Source organism: Artemia sp. Qi Xiang Cuo, chromosome 12 (genome assembly GCF_049724085.1).
Source record: "Artemia sp. Qi Xiang Cuo chromosome 12, ASM4972408v1, whole genome shotgun sequence".
NCBI lineage: Eukaryota > Metazoa > Arthropoda > Branchiopoda > Anostraca > Artemiidae > Artemia > Artemia sp. Qi Xiang Cuo.
In genome coordinates, this window is record NC_142805.1 from 28,084,118 (window position 1) to 28,100,087 (window position 15,970).

The 15,970-nt window shown below is 35.2% G+C and overlaps 1 protein-coding gene across 2 annotated transcripts in view; it reads left to right on the plus strand.

Annotated features, from left to right (window-relative positions):
• Prp8 (pre-mRNA processing factor 8) overlaps positions 1-15,001 on the plus strand; it is a 93,517-nt gene extending 78,516 nt beyond the window's left edge. For both annotated transcript variants that reach the window (XM_089097847.1, XM_089097848.1), the window contains 3 exons: positions 868-1,314; positions 5,482-7,549; positions 14,789-15,001. In XM_089097847.1, the coding sequence (XP_088953973.1) occupies positions 868-1,314; positions 5,482-7,549; positions 14,789-14,943 (2,670 nt within the window). In that variant the 3' untranslated portion in view covers positions 14,944-15,001. The remainder of the gene's footprint in view (positions 1-867; positions 1,315-5,481; positions 7,550-14,788) is intronic.
• Positions 15,002-15,970: the final 969 nt, after the last annotated feature.

Genomic DNA, 15,970 nt, shown 5'->3' on the forward strand with positions numbered 1-15,970 from the left:
TAAATAGTTTTGTTTGTTTTTATATCTTATTGGTTTTACTTACTAGTTAAATGATATCTGTTGATACTGAACGCTGTATTTACGTGCTAGCTGTATTTTTGCCCATTATTTGTTTTCTTGAAAAATCAAAAACACTATCTTAATCTTTTATTTTAGGTAAAACTGGTGCTACCAAGTTTCAACGTTTTATATGTGCGAAAATTCTCTGGGACGAGAATATTGGGGCAATTAACTCAAAAATTCTCCCATTTCCATTTAGCTTGCTTGCTAGATAAAAATAAAAAAAAACATAATATTTGATTTTTATTTCTCTTGAAACCAGAGCAGCTAAAAAAAACCTATGCCCTTTTTGTGTGAAAATATGGAGGTAATAACAAAGAAAAGCAAAATATATTTAAATTTTTGAATAATTTCCCGGTTTTTCTTTTGGCTGAAAAATGAAAATTGAAGGTAACTACGTAAAAATCGGTTATATATATATATATATATATATATATATATATATATATATATATATATATATATATATATATATATATATATATATATATATATATATATATATATATATATATAGAAAAAGGGGTACCGTACCTAGGGGCCCTAAGTTGCAAAAAGGGAATTTCCTTTAGAGTATTTGTCTTTTATCATTGATTGGGAAACTGACTGCTTTGGTTAAAAATCAGTTAAATTAATTACAGGAGAGTTTACCTATACAATTAAAGGCATTCCAAAATTAAGAAGCTTATTTAGGAACAAAAATGAGCTGAACCTATGTCGTAATAACTGTATATGTAGCTCAGTCAATATTTTGAGTTTTGTGTTTTGGATATTTTAAGTTTTGCAATATATTGGTTTACTTTTCAGGTTTTGAAGCAAAATCCTTTCTGGTGGACTCACCAACGTCACGATGGCAAACTGTGGAACTTGAATAACTATCGAACTGATATGATTCAAGCCCTTGGTGGTGTTGAAGGTATCCTTGAACATACATTATTCAAAGGGACCTATTTCCCCACCTGGGAAGGTCTCTTCTGGGAAAAAGCCTCTGGTTTCGAGGAATCAATGAAGTATAAAAAGTTGACAAATGCTCAGAGATCGGGTTTGAATCAAATTCCAAATCGGCGATTTACGCTCTGGTGGTCTCCCACTATTAATCGTGCAAATGTGTACGTTGGATTTCAAGTTCAGTTGGATTTGACTGGTATTTTTATGCATGGCAAAATTCCAACTTTGAAGATATCATTGATTCAAATTTTCCGTGCTCACTTGTGGCAGAAGATCCATGAATCGGTGGTTATGGATCTTTGTCAGGTAAGTTTAATAAGTTTTATTCTGGGTTCCATTTTAGCTTTGAGTAATTATGTTCATTTATCATCCGAGTGTGAAAATGTACATACTCTGTTAATGTTTGTTGGAATATCTAAGAGCTAATTTGAGAGTAATTAGTACTGGTGGTAGCAGAGAATTCATTGCAGAGGTAAAAAAAAGTAAAATGTTAACATTATGTGACCCTAATCTGGTAAAGATGTATTACGTCAGTATATCCATGAAAGTCCTGTTCGAAATGGGCTCAGATTGCTATTACACAAGTTTACGGCTGAAAACTGACGCCTGATGGTAGAATTTTGTTTTTTTTTCTCCTTTCTTTCCAAATTCGCTTTGCCATTTTATTTCATAATGTTTTACTACCCGGCAATGGTTGGAAAGGGCTATATTGAAAAGGTCATAATCTTAAAAGCTAAGTATAACCCCTCTTTACGTATTTGCTCACGGGATACGGCGATTATAATATGAATAATTGAAGACAAATTTCTGGGATACCACCTCCCTACCTATCTTTCCCCCCCCCCCAAAAAAAAAAAAACTATGCACGCTTCAGTATCTCGTTTCTAATTTCCCATTGATTATTTTGGGATTGTCATTTTAGTTTTAAGCAACTATGCCCAAGTCTCGTAAGAGGATTACGTGCTAATTTGAGATTAACAAATTATTGGTATTGGTGGTAGGTGGTAGCAAAGAATAAATTTTACTTCTCAAACCAGAAATGCTATGGTGATTAGAAACGTGTCTGAAAATTACACAGATAAATAACGATTTTGGCTCAATTTGAAAAATAAAAAATGTGGTAAGTTGCCTTTTTACCCTGAATGTGAAAATAGAATCTGAAATTCGGGGTAACGAACTGTAAGTAAGGAGCGATTTGCCCCAATAGAAATTGAAAATCTAAAAAATGGAATCTTTTTAAAATAGATGCATCAAAAGTTTAATGCTACCCGTCAAAAGCTACGAATCTGATAAAATATGCCCTTTTTCGAAAAAGGGGGAAGCACTCCCAAAAAGTTACGCGATCTTAATCAAAATCACACCACAATGTTCAGCATATTAGAGAACCTACATAAATATGGAATTTTGTATTTTTTGTCAGAAGAAAGATGAGGGATGCGTTTTATTTGTTGTTTTTAAATGAACAAAACGATTGGAGGGTAACTAGGCCCACCCCCATGCCCCTTTTCCCCAAAGACATCCAATCATAATCTTGAGATTGCCATTTGATTCAGCATAGTTGGAAGGTCCAACTATTCCATTGTTGATGACATGACCCCCCCCCCCCCCCCCCCATAGTTCCTGGGAAACTATGGGGAGAAACTAAGCGCTGTAAGCTATACAATTTGCCCATCCTTTACGTATAGCATTTGTTATTAACAAATTTACGGAATTTTCTTTTTTTTGGGGGGGGGGGAGTAGGGAATTTTCCAGGGGAAGTCTTAAACGAGGAATGAGAGGTAGGGCGTTTCCTGGAGTGAGCGGTCAGAAATTAAATTTAAAAAAAAGTTTAAAGTTTTTTGTGTTCAACCGAAAGTAAGGAGAAACATTAAAACTTAAAACGGACAGACTTATTCCGCATGTGATGGGGGCTGTCCTTTCCTCAACCCTAGCTGTTCACCTTGAACTTTCAACATGAATAAGAAGTATTGTTAAAGAACTTTAAGATGTTAGTGTAAAGGGTGGGGGTTGAGGAAAGGGCAGCCCCCCAAATATGTGGAAAAAATTTTGTTTTTAAGTTTTAACGTTGCTCTTTACTTCCAGTTGAAAAAAACTTGTTTTTGTATTTAATATACTGATGAATTTCCTTGTTTTTTGTTTTTTCTTCAGTCCCGGTTGAACTTTCTTGAAGTGATAATGCTAAGGCTGTTTTAATTGTTAAGTATTTTATTGTAAGTCTTATTGTAGTCTTATAAGTGTGATTGTTCTTAGATATAGAGCCGACATGTTCATTTAGAAAAAATTAAACTGTCTTAAAATAATTCAGTGTCGTTTTACCTTTTTGTTATTTGTAGAAGTAGTAGTAATAGTAATAGTCGTAGTAGCGGTAGGTTTAATAGTAGCAGTCGTAGTCATAATAGTCTTAGTAATCTCAGCAGTAGTAGTAGCATGCTTTTGCAAATAGTGTTATTTGGTTATTTCAACATCCCCTTCAACATGCCCTGAAAGTTTCAACATAATATCCTAAGCCGTTCCTGAGATATTATTGATACCCCCTTTTGACAACCTCGATGCACATAGTGCGTTTTGGTTCAGTTCAACATCCTCATAAACATTTCCCGAAAATTTCCCTTAATACCCTTAGTATTTGTGGAGGTTGAGGATCCAACTATTAGATCTTTTATAGGATGGCACTGTTACGCCATATAATATTCTGACTCTTATTAGGTTTACGACATTTGGGAGTTTTGGACTGTTTACGAAAATAAGTTTGATTTTAAAAAAGAAAATCGGCTCAAGATGACTAAACTGTGTGATTGAGTCTAGATATGAAAATAACCTCAGAATTGATTCATCACTCTTAGTTCTGGCCCAATAACTTTTTAAGTTTTGATGTAAAAACACTTATGGAAGAATAAGTGTTTTTATATTTTGATATAAAAACACTTATTCTATGGCCCTCAGTTTCTGCTGAGTGTCTTGTAATATTTATTGTGTCTGAAAAGCAAACAAGCAATTTTAACTAAAATTTTAGAATTGGAATTTCCCCCCAAAAATTGTGCCAATTCCAAAAACGATTTTGTGCAATTTGACCAATGAATCCATCAAAAAATTCTTAGATTTTTTCACAAGTTAAATACGTTTATTCCATTACCATTACCAAATGCGTTATGTGGAAACCTTGATAAACCTTAATAAACTCAATTTTGCCTAGTTGAGGTGAAAGATCGTTCTGTTCGGTGATTTACAGTGTTTGAATGTTGAAATTATCAAAACTCTTCTGAGAAGATGAACAGCTATTTACGTAATACGTAACTAATTAGTATCGCCAAGTTTTTGGATTGTATGCTTGATAAGCTCACACTCCAATGGACCAGTCTTTTTAAGTGTTTATTGCAGTAAGATTCGACGCTATCCTTTGGAAAGAAAAAAAGCAACTTGCGAAATGTTAATACAATAGCCTGTAGTTTTCCCTCCTAAAGGCCTTTCTTGAAAAATTTTATCATAAATACTTCAGGCAGATGCTTCAAAGAAAAATAATTGTTTATCATCATTAAACTGTGGGATTGATTTAAAGATGTGGGATTGATTTTTACTCGTTTGCTCATTTGGCTCAACTTCTCATTAATATACAACCGGAATATTATCTCTGTTTTTATCCCCTTTTATCTCTATTTTTAATCCGAAAACGGCAAGGTGAAATTGTATGCAGTGTTGCAAAACTGGATAACACATTTGACCTATTTTTTCGATAAGTAAGAAACTTTTATGGGTGTCTTGGGTTGATTCTTGTTAGATTGGTTTCATCAGCCCTTCTCCGGTCATTTTTTCCATTTTTGGTTTTTAGAGAAATTTGGTTTGTTGTACTAACAAAAAGAAGAAAGTGCATTATTTTTTGAGGGTGCTACCTAATACACCTTTTGTCCTAAATTCAGAAATGTAATCCGTATTGTTTAGGTTTTGACCAATAGGCTTTCGTGCTAATGGCATTTGTTTTCCCATGGAGTCTCATTAATTTGCTCCAACCCTTTATTTTGTTGTATTTAATAAAAAGATTTAATTAAAAGGACTTAATATTCATTCTAATCCCTTTTGACCAATAGGCTTCCTTGCTAATGGCATTTGTTTTCCCATGAAGTCTCATTAATTTGCTCCAACCCTTTATTTTGTTGTATTTAATAAAAAGATTTAATTAAAAGGACTTAATATTCATTCTAATCCCTTTTGACCAATAGGCTTCCGTGCTAATGGCATTTGTTTTCCCATGGAGTCTCATTAATTTGCTCCAACCCTTTATTTTTTTGTATTTAATAAAAAGATTTAATTAAAAGGACTTAATATTCATTCTAATCCCTTTTGACCAATAGGCTTCCGTGCTAATGGCATTTGTTTTCCCATGGAGTCTCATTAATTTGCTCCAACCCTTTATTTTTTTGTATTTAATAAAAAGATTTAATTAAAAGGACTTAATATTCATTCTAATCCCTTTTGCAGGTATTTGATCAAGAGTTGGATGCTCTGGAAATTGAAACCGTTCAAAAAGAAACAATTCATCCCCGAAAGAGTTACAAGATGAATTCGTCCTGCGCCGATATTCTTTTATTTGCTGCTTATAAATGGAACGTTTCCCGTCCTTCACTTCTCGCTGATAGCAAAGATATGCAAGACAATACAACAACCCAAAAATACTGGATTGATGTACAATTACGTTGGGGTGACTATGACAGTCACGACGTGGAGCGGTATGCCAGGGCCAAGTTTCTGGATTATACTACTGATAACATGTCCATTTACCCGTCACCAACTGGGCTTCTAGTTGCTATTGATCTAGCTTATAACCTTCACAGTGCTTATGGTCATTGGTTCCCTGGCTCGAAGCCGCTTATCCAGCAGGCTATGGCTAAGATTATGAAGGCCAACCCTGCTCTTTATGTATTGCGTGAGAGGATCAGAAAAGGTCTTCAGCTATACAGCTCTGAGCCGACAGAACCGTATTTGTCATCTCAAAATTACGGAGAATTATTTTCAAACCAAATTATCTGGTTCGTAGATGATACTAATGTATACCGTGTAACGATTCACAAGACCTTTGAAGGCAATTTGACTACAAAACCGATTAATGGTGCTATTTTCATATTCAATCCTCGAACTGGTCAACTTTTCTTGAAAATTATTCACACTTCAGTTTGGGCTGGGCAGAAACGTTTAGGTCAACTGGCCAAGTGGAAGACAGCTGAAGAAGTTGCTGCTCTTATTCGATCACTGCCTGTGGAAGAACAACCAAAACAGATTATTGTTACAAGAAAGGGTATGCTTGACCCATTGGAGGTACATTTACTTGATTTCCCAAACATTGTTATCAAAGGTTCAGAGCTTCAACTTCCCTTCCAAGCTTGTCTGAAGGTTGAAAAACTTGGTGACCTGATTTTGAAAGCAACTGAACCACAGATGGTTTTGTTTAACCTTTATGATGATTGGTTGAAAACAATTTCTTCATACACAGCCTTTTCTCGTTTGATTTTGATTCTGAGAGCGTTGCATGTCAATAATGACCGTACGAAGGTCATTCTCAAACCTGATAAGACAACAATTACAGAACCTCATCATATATGGCCAACTTTGACTGATGATGAATGGATTAAAGTAGAGGTTGCACTGAAAGATTTGATCTTGGCTGATTATGGTAAGAAAAACAACGTTAATGTTGCCTCGTTGACCCAATCAGAAATTCGTGATATTATTCTTGGTATGGAGATCAGTGCACCATCTGCTCAAAGGCAGCAGATTGCTGAGATTGAGAAGCAGACAAAAGAACAGAGTCAACTCACCGCAACCACCACTCGTACCGTCAATAAACATGGTGATGAAATCATAACGTCTACTACATCCAATTATGAAACAACTACATTTGCATCGAAAACTGAATGGAGAGTTCGTGCTATATCTGCTACAAATCTTCATCTGCGTACTAATCACATCTACGTTCCATCGGAAGATATCCGAGAGACTGGATTTACATACATCCTCCCCAAGAATGTGCTCAAGAAATTTGTGACCATTTCTGATCTCCGTACCCAGATTTCCGGATATCTTTACGGCATCAGTCCACCAGACAATCCCCAAGTTAAAGAAATTCGTTGTATTGTTATGCCACCACAATTTGGTGGTCCTCAGTCTGTAAACTTACCAACAATGCTGCCACAGCATGAATACCTTAAAGAGCTAGAACCTCTTGGTTGGATTCATACTCAGCCCAATGAACTCCCTCAACTGGCACCACAGGATATCACCAGCCACGCTCGAATCATGGCTGAACATCCAGAGTGGGATGGTGAGAAAACCATCATAATGACCTGCAGTTTCACTCCTGGTTCTTGCTCCCTTCAAGCGTATAAGCTGACTCCAAGTGGTTATGATTGGGGAAGACAGAACACAGATAAGGGTAATAACCCTAAAGGCTATCTACCGTCGCATTATGAAAAAGTTCAGATGCTTTTGTCTGACCAGTTCCTTGGCTTCTTTATGACTCCATCACAGGGCTCCTGGAACTACAACTTTATGGGTGAGTTGTTTTTTTTTTTTTTTTTTTTTTTTTTTTTTTTTTTTTTTTTTTTTACACGTGTGGATACCATATGTAATGAGAGGGAGCTAGATTTAAAGTGAGAGAGTATAATGTGATGGTTGCGCTTTTATAAGAGCTAGTTGAACAAAACAAAAGTGAAAATTTTTAAGCAGAAGTTCCATTCGGAGTTCTGAACATCATAAAACGTCATATTCAAACTTGATTATATCATTAAGGGGTTGAAAAAGAAAGTATAAATCCGTGATAAAAAAAAGTATAAATATCACCTCAGTTGACAAATTTAGCTTTCTAACCAAAATATGGCTTTTAGTATATATGAACCAGTGGGATATTGTCTTTTTCTCGTGAGTATTATTTGGATAAAAAGGGCCAGTATTATTCTTTTATGTAAAGAAAAGAAAAAAAATACTTGTTAGTTTTAACCTAAACGAGATGTGTGGCTGAGAAAAGTTAAAGGAAAAATTCTTTAAAGTTTTTAGATAATGTATATGAATCATGTAAAAAGTATTGTAAAGATCTTTAACAAGGGGGGCGTAAATTGATATAGGAAAAGGAGATGGTTGTCCTCTCAGGATGCCACCCCATCTTGGCCTAATTATGTCCCCAGATGCTCGTTTGCCATTTCCAATAGTTTCAAGTATAAACAAAGGTTAGGGTTATATTTGTAGTTATTATTATATTATCTTTTGTTTTCGGCTTAATTCGACCCTCTGTTGGGCTTCCGTTAATTTACCCCAGGTTAGGCATTCGTTGGAAAATAAGCTTCACCCTTCAGAATTTTTTTAATATTCGCCAATGTTAACTAGTGTTATAAACAAAAACAAAAAACTAACTCTTTTATCTATAACATGGTGGTGGAGAAACTCTCGGGTTTTTGGCACAACGGTATACATACATATGGTTCTTCGGTTTTTGGCACAACTATATATCCTCGGTTTTTTGGCTTTGGTACATGATACATTAATGGCCTTGTTGGTTTTTGGCAGAACGATTTGCCAGTGGCCTTTGTGTTTATGGCACAATGATAAGTCAATGGTCCTTTGTTTTTTTGTACAAAATATATGTGGGATCCTTTGGTTGATTGGTGCAACGCTTTAACTAAGGTGCTCCCCTTTTCACTTAAGTTTGTCTGCGAAGTCTCTATTTTAAATTCTTATTTCCTTAATCATTGGCCCTTATCTAGGGGGTTATAAACAAGCATGTACATAAAAGTCAAATTTTTGCTCCGAATTTATAATTTGTTACTTCAAAAACTTCTAATGCTAGCGTTGATGGAAATCAACCATCACGTAAAATTTATAAATCTGGGGGGAAGAAGGATGGTCAAGAGGCCTCAGGGCCTTTTGGACACTCGAACTATGCAGGCCTAATAGAGAGATCAAAGAATCCTTGGTGCTTTTCATGGGCTATATATTTGCACATTTGGGGGGTGGGGGTAAAGTATAGCATATATTAAAATACGTGACCTAACCTAACCTAGGTACCTTTTTCCCCCTAAACCCCAAAGAACAATAGTTGAAATATAGTAAACACAATGACAAACCACGGTTTCGATCCAATTCTCTACTGACAGATACCCGTTTGACTAGTTTCCTTTAGCATCTTCCCTATACTATGTATCGCGTGAGTACCAGCTAATTGAAAAGTACCGAATCCTTCAATTCCAGCATTTGATCAAAGATCGTGGGAGGCATGCGTACTTACCATGTATTGATAATGCTCTGGTTTTGGCTTAACGATATGTCAATGGTCCTGCGCCAAGCCCCAGAAAGTAATCTCTCTTTTCAATTTGTTTTCTATTAAACTTGTTTCCTTGGAAAACTCCAAGAATGGTCATTAAGTGAATCATTTTGAATGTCATTAAGAACTTTTTGGGGTGGTTGATTAAGCACAGTTGTGGAAGCATGACTTTTGTCCTACTTAAAAGGATGTATCTCACGCTTAAAAAATGGTTAGACAGCGAAGATCCTCTTTACCCCCACCTTCAGTTCCTCCATGGTTTGTTGTGTTGACAGAGCTTCGACAAAGCCGCTCCGTTTGTTCCAAAGTACTACCGCAGCTGTGCCACTCGGGAACTGCTCTCTCGTCCTTTTAATTTTTAAATCCTGTCACATGTTAGGCAAGTGAAGGGACTCGTCCGCTTTTCAAAACGTGCTCTTAAATCTCCTTATTTAGCGCAGCAATAATGATTTAACTCTGGTTTATATTTGTAAAACGCAAGGTTAGGTTCTATAGCTGTAGACTCATCATTATCGGGGAAGAAGATAATTTCCTTCGTGTCTTTAATGTAGTATAGATGGACACAATACTTTATCGTAGTACTTATATACTACTTTAAACTCCATTTTTACAGTGCTTACACGTATCGTAACCTCAAGTAAACCTCTTTTTTATGCGAAAAGGGACGTTTTTACCTTCTGCATCAGGTTTCATCCGTTTTTCGTCGTAAGTTCTTGTCAAGTAGTGGGTCAACGGTGGTGCCAAATGCTTTTATTTTGGGATTTTCTAAATTGAGAGCTGATAGTGTTCTAACTTTTTTAAACCTGGGTAGTTTTTCAGAAAGAGGAATAGTAATGTTTCTGTCCCAACCGTGGGCGGTCTCCTCTACCCTCTATGGAGTAAATGCGCCTCTACAAATGTAACCAATGAATGAAGAGAGGGTAGGGAGTCATTTACCGATTCCTTCCCCTTTTTGTTATTTAAAAACATAAACCAGAGCTCCACCGTCCTGCGCTAATGGAGATAGGAATATATACATGCTACTGATTTCAAAAAGCAGGGGCTAATCTCCAGCTTTTTTATTGGGGTGGGGGGGGGTAAGACGGGTCCATATCTGGATAGTCAAAGGGCATGGGGTGTATAATATTTTTTTCTCCACATTATTGGGGGGGGGGCAAATGCCCCCCTTTCCACCCCTAAACGACATCCCTGTCAAAAAGTATACTGTGCCCACCTTTCCACTTAAGTTTGTCTGTGAAGTCTCTATTTTAAAATTCTCATTTCCTGAATTTTTTGCCCTTATCTGGGGAGTTGCAAACAAGCATGTGGATAAAAGCCGAATATTAGCCCGAATTTATAATTTGTTACTTAAAAAAACGTCTAATACCAGCGTTGATGGAAATTGTTGATGGAAACCATCATGAGTAAAAATTGTTAATTTGGGGGGAAGAAGGAGATAGCCCCAAGGCCTTGTAGACGCTCCATTTATGCAGGGCTAATATATAGATCAAAGAATCCTTCAATCCCAACATATGATCAAAGATCATCGGGAGGTATGCGTACGTACCCTATAATTGATTCGGACATTCAATTAATCATGCGAGACAATTCCCTAAATGGTTTCGAACAGTCACGAGTCTAAAAAATGCAGTATATCTGTATCTTGGGTGGAAAGTATGGACGGGGTCCAGGCCCCAGGTGCAGATTCTTTAAATAATATAGATCAGAACCTGTTCATTCCTAATTTCGATAAACAGATCAAATAGGAACGGTTAAAATACAAACAAATGCACCTCTGTATATATATATATATATATATATATATATATATATATATATATATATATATATATATATATATATATATATATATATATATATATATATATATATATATATATATATATATATATATATATATATATATATATATATATATATATATATATATATATATATATATATATATACCAAATTAAGCAGCATGGGGTGCTTTCCTGTTTCAAAAATATTTTTGAAACAGGAAAGGAAATATTTTGAATTCAAAAATATTGGGGATTGTCGTACGTGGCGGATATATGCCACGTATGGTGTGAGAAGGTATTGGGGGAAGTACGAGTTTCGCTCGTGTGGCGCTTCAAATTGTACACCCATAAAATTAGTATTCTTCCTTGTCATGAGTCGAAGGAGTATTAATGAAGGGCTATTAGTAATCTGTCTAGGTTGACGACCGCTTCTTTGTGTCCCTTTTTGTTAATAAACAATAAATCTGTTCTTGAAAACAGAAAAGGCAGGTGGTTGATCTTAAACTTCTTGAAAATTGAAAGTGTCCTTGTGGTCAACCGCACAATAGATGCTAATTAATGTGTATCTGATACATGAAAATCTTTTACTTATTAAATTCAGGCAGAAAGTACTAATTGATGTTATTCATGGATAGTACAATAGATGGATTGGTCTTAGAAAATTGTAAATCGTCTTTGTGTTTTTGTAAACTGGGGAAATTGATCTCGGGGGCCTTTGAGGATGTGCAATAGACCCAGAGGGTCTTATTGTAGAATATTGCATCTCTTTTTACCCCCTCCTCCATACTTTCCTTGATACGACAATTTGTCAAAAATTTATAATCAACAAAATTTAACAAAAAAAAAAAACACTTGTACTGCGATTGCGTCACTTGATGGGGGAGACAGGGAGCCTGTGACCTCTAGATTTTTGCCCCTCTTTATTTTAAAAGAATTTTAGGGGGGGTATTTTCATCGAAATAAACGACCCAACTTGCCCCCCCCCAATTTTCTTGAATTTACATCACTGTTGCACTGTGATATTCAAGTTCTGACATCTTGTATTTGCATTCTATTCATTTATAATCTGGTAATTATTGGATTTAGTAATCAAAATGCTGCTTTGTATGGGAAATGCTATTCGATTTGTATAGTTGCACATTCATTGGAGGGCAATGGAATCTACACATGGTTTTATTACTAATTAGGCTGGATGCTACCCTGAGAATACCCCGTCTTTACAATAGTAGTTAGTTGGGCTTGAATAAATGATTTATCCAGTTAATAAACCCGGAGAGAGTATTTAGCTATATAATCTACAAAATAAACTGCAAAAAATAAAAAAAGCGAAGAAAACACCAAATATCACATTGAATGAAATATAAACAAGAAACATGCACATTGCGCTCAAAAGGAGCGGGACTTAAATAAGGCAGAAAATAAAATCCTGAAAGAGAAGAAAGAGAAGAAAAAAATAAACAGACTTATGCAGCACCTAAACTTAGGTACATATACATGATTTTTCTTTGGGGGTGGACTGGGGTGTATATTATTTTTTTTACTAGAGTAAGAAGTGCTAAGAAATTTGGCCGGACCCTGAGCCTCCACTCTCTGTTGTGTCCAGTCTCTTTTTTATTCTAGTATGCTAAAATCAGCTGCTATATCTTTTAATATTCCAAATAACATAGATATGAAACATATCAGAACACTCTTACAATTAAATTTGCATTTCCATTAAGTTTACACTAAAAAAGATAGCAATATAAGTATTTTAATCACCACAATCGTAAGTTGAACAACTGCTTTTATTGATCTTAAATAAAAATGAATTCAGTTTACCATGTTTTATCATTCATACTCCTGCCATTTACCATTTAAACATTTGCCTCTCAATTACTTGGACTATCTGTCTTGGCTTTTCTCTGTCTACAATTACCCAGCCCAGTCTTGATGCAACCGATTGCCCAAAATACTTGATAAATTCAATTCAAAATCAATTTGTACTAGTTTTTAATTAGACAAATATTTTAAACTTTGAATAAGAGACGCAGGATTTTTTTTTTTTTTTTTTTTTTTTTTTTGGCTATCGTAGAGTCCAAAATTGTTTACGCTTAATTACCTTGTGCTGTGATCTAATGAGTCAAGCTGCAAGCTTTAGTGTGAAAAATAACCAACAGCCTGATAGGAAGACAGTGAACTCTCAATTTGTGCTCGCTCTACTTACTTTCTCTACTAGGCTATGATAATTTAATTGGAAATTCAAAAGACAATTCTTCCAAATTATAAATTGTTCACATTTTTAAATTTGGCACATTAAATAGTTGGTTAAAGTATGAAAAGGCATTATTATCACTTTACGAGTTTTAGTATATCGATACCTTTTTTCGTTAATTTATACATTTGTTACCGCCCAAGTAGGAAAAATGAAGATGTTTGCGTCTACACCTCATATTATTGTGACAAAACCAAAGGGTTTGTCTAAAAATTAGTGACAGTGCTTCTAAGCGTTCTAATGGAATTTCATCCACTGGACCAGCGGTCGTGTTTTCAGTGGCATAGGCCTATAGTTATTTTTGATGGGGCAGGACTAACTGACCCAGTATAGTTTACTTTATTCCAAAATGAAGCCACATGGTTTAGCTATACGCTGTAATCTTACCAGAATTTTACTTAGTGCCAGGGGATCGAGCTTCGCTCGCAGAAAGAGATTTTTTATCTCTTTTGCAAAACAACTTCAATTTAATTTAATTTTATTTTTATTTTTAAGAAAGTAAAACCATTTTGGGTATTGTACGTCTGGGTATTAGTGACGTTATTAGTAGGACAAAAACTTTTCTATAAATTAACGTCCTAAGGAAATTTTCCTATATTGGTTATATTTTTGTTTTCCGAATTTTTTCATTGTGCGGGAAACGCTGTACTGTGAAATGCTCCAATCCTTATTTTTGTTGCCTTTTATGAAAGTGCGCACGACGGTTTACGCTGGGCACGACGGATGTGATATATCGAAAAGATTGACTTTTTAGGAGAAGAGGAAACCTAATTTTCGTATTTAATTTATTTGAAAGGTTCGAATGGCTTAAGCAGATTTGATAGATGTTTTCCAAAGGAATTGTCTTGGCATACTTTTAAGCATTTGTTTCACTGACAGCATCGAACAATAAGCTCTACGAAAAATATTCGGTCCCGCTTTCTAGGACTATATAAAGAGAAAGGTTACGATGGTTATTCTGGCTACGCATCTTGGCTATTTTGGCTAAGCAGCAGGGGCCAAACATAGAGCACGTCGTCCCTGAATGTGGTGGGAAGAGGTCATTAGAAGGGATTTAAAGGAAATAGGAACTTCATTGGAGAAGTAAAGTGAAGCTTGGGACAGATAAAGGTGGAGGAGAACCGTGTGCAGCTGTGTTGGCCTCAGACGGGTTGGTGCTGCAATGTGTCGTTAGTTATTGTAATAGTACTATGAGTTATCGTATTAATACTTGGCATATATGATATGCCAAAAATAAAGCCAAGGAATGTTAAATACATTAATGCAAATAAGTTTAAATAAAAAAAATTAGGGTGATTTTTTTTTTTTTTTTAAAGAAAAAAAGTGCGAGAGAGCTGTTCGACTCAATTTGTTACAATACACATATAATATGTGTGTCCCTAAAGAAATCGTATGAACTTGTTTTTTATTTAAATTGTTAAATTGAATTTTGTCTTAATTTAGGTGTTCGTCACGATCCAAGCATGAAGTATGAGCTTCAGTTGGCAAATCCCAAAGAATTCTACCACGAAGTCCATCGACCTTCACATTTTTTAAATTTTTCAGCTTTGGAAGAAGGGGAAGCAATCGGGGCTGACAGAGAAGACGTTTTCGCATAGAAGCTCATTTTTTGTATATTTTAAAATTGTGTTTATTAATTAAACGATTTAAAACCGAGGGTAATGAAGCGTTTTTACTCCAGTTCAGATGAGGGGGAAGAATTCAGGTAGGTAATGCAGGTCTCCGAATATATAAATATAGATTAACATATTTATTTACAACCTGGATCAGGGTTATATATACATTTATTTTCTTACCGTGGTCACCGAAACACTGAAAATGGTGTTTCTCGGTAATCCCCCAAAAAAGTCAAATGAAAAGGAGGAAGCAAGATGTAAAAGATGTGTGAGGAATAAACTGTGAAGTTCTGAATAGAATAAAAGGGAGAAGGGGTTTGCACCATTTTGGTGATTCTGGTGGCTAAATTCCTGTTTTTATCCAATTGTAATACAAAACATAATCTTCACAATATGGCTGTCAATTTCATTCAAATTAGACATTCGGTTCAGTTAATCCCCCCTCCCGTCTTATTAGGGATTTTTTAATTTATTAAAATTAAATTAATTTTTCTTATTAGGGATTTTATTTAAAATAAATCAAATTTTCACTAAATCTTAAAATGAATGCGTCTTTTAATTACAGAAAAATGTCCTAGGATCAGTCTTCCTTTTAAACCAAGGATAACAAGATCCCTCTTAAATATTAAATAGCGACCAAGACCACACTGCCTTTCCATCATAAACAATAAGTATAACAATAGGGAAATTTTTATATAAGACAGTGGAAGGCAACTTTAAATGAATATTTCGATATCCCAGGGCTGTGCTTAGCAAAACAAACGAAGAAATAAGCAATATAAATTAAAATTCAATCATTAAAACTGAAAAAAGTTTTTTTTTTTATTTTCAAAACAGCCCTAGCATTATTACTTCAAGGAAGTTCAACCAGGACTGGTATCCTGGGGGGATAAGAGTTTTTTTAGAGCTCGTTGATGTTAACTGAGAAATCTCCAGAAGGCCCAGGACATCCCCTCGGTAAAATCCCGGTATAATCTTGAGTAATAATCCGGTGGAATCCCTCAATTTT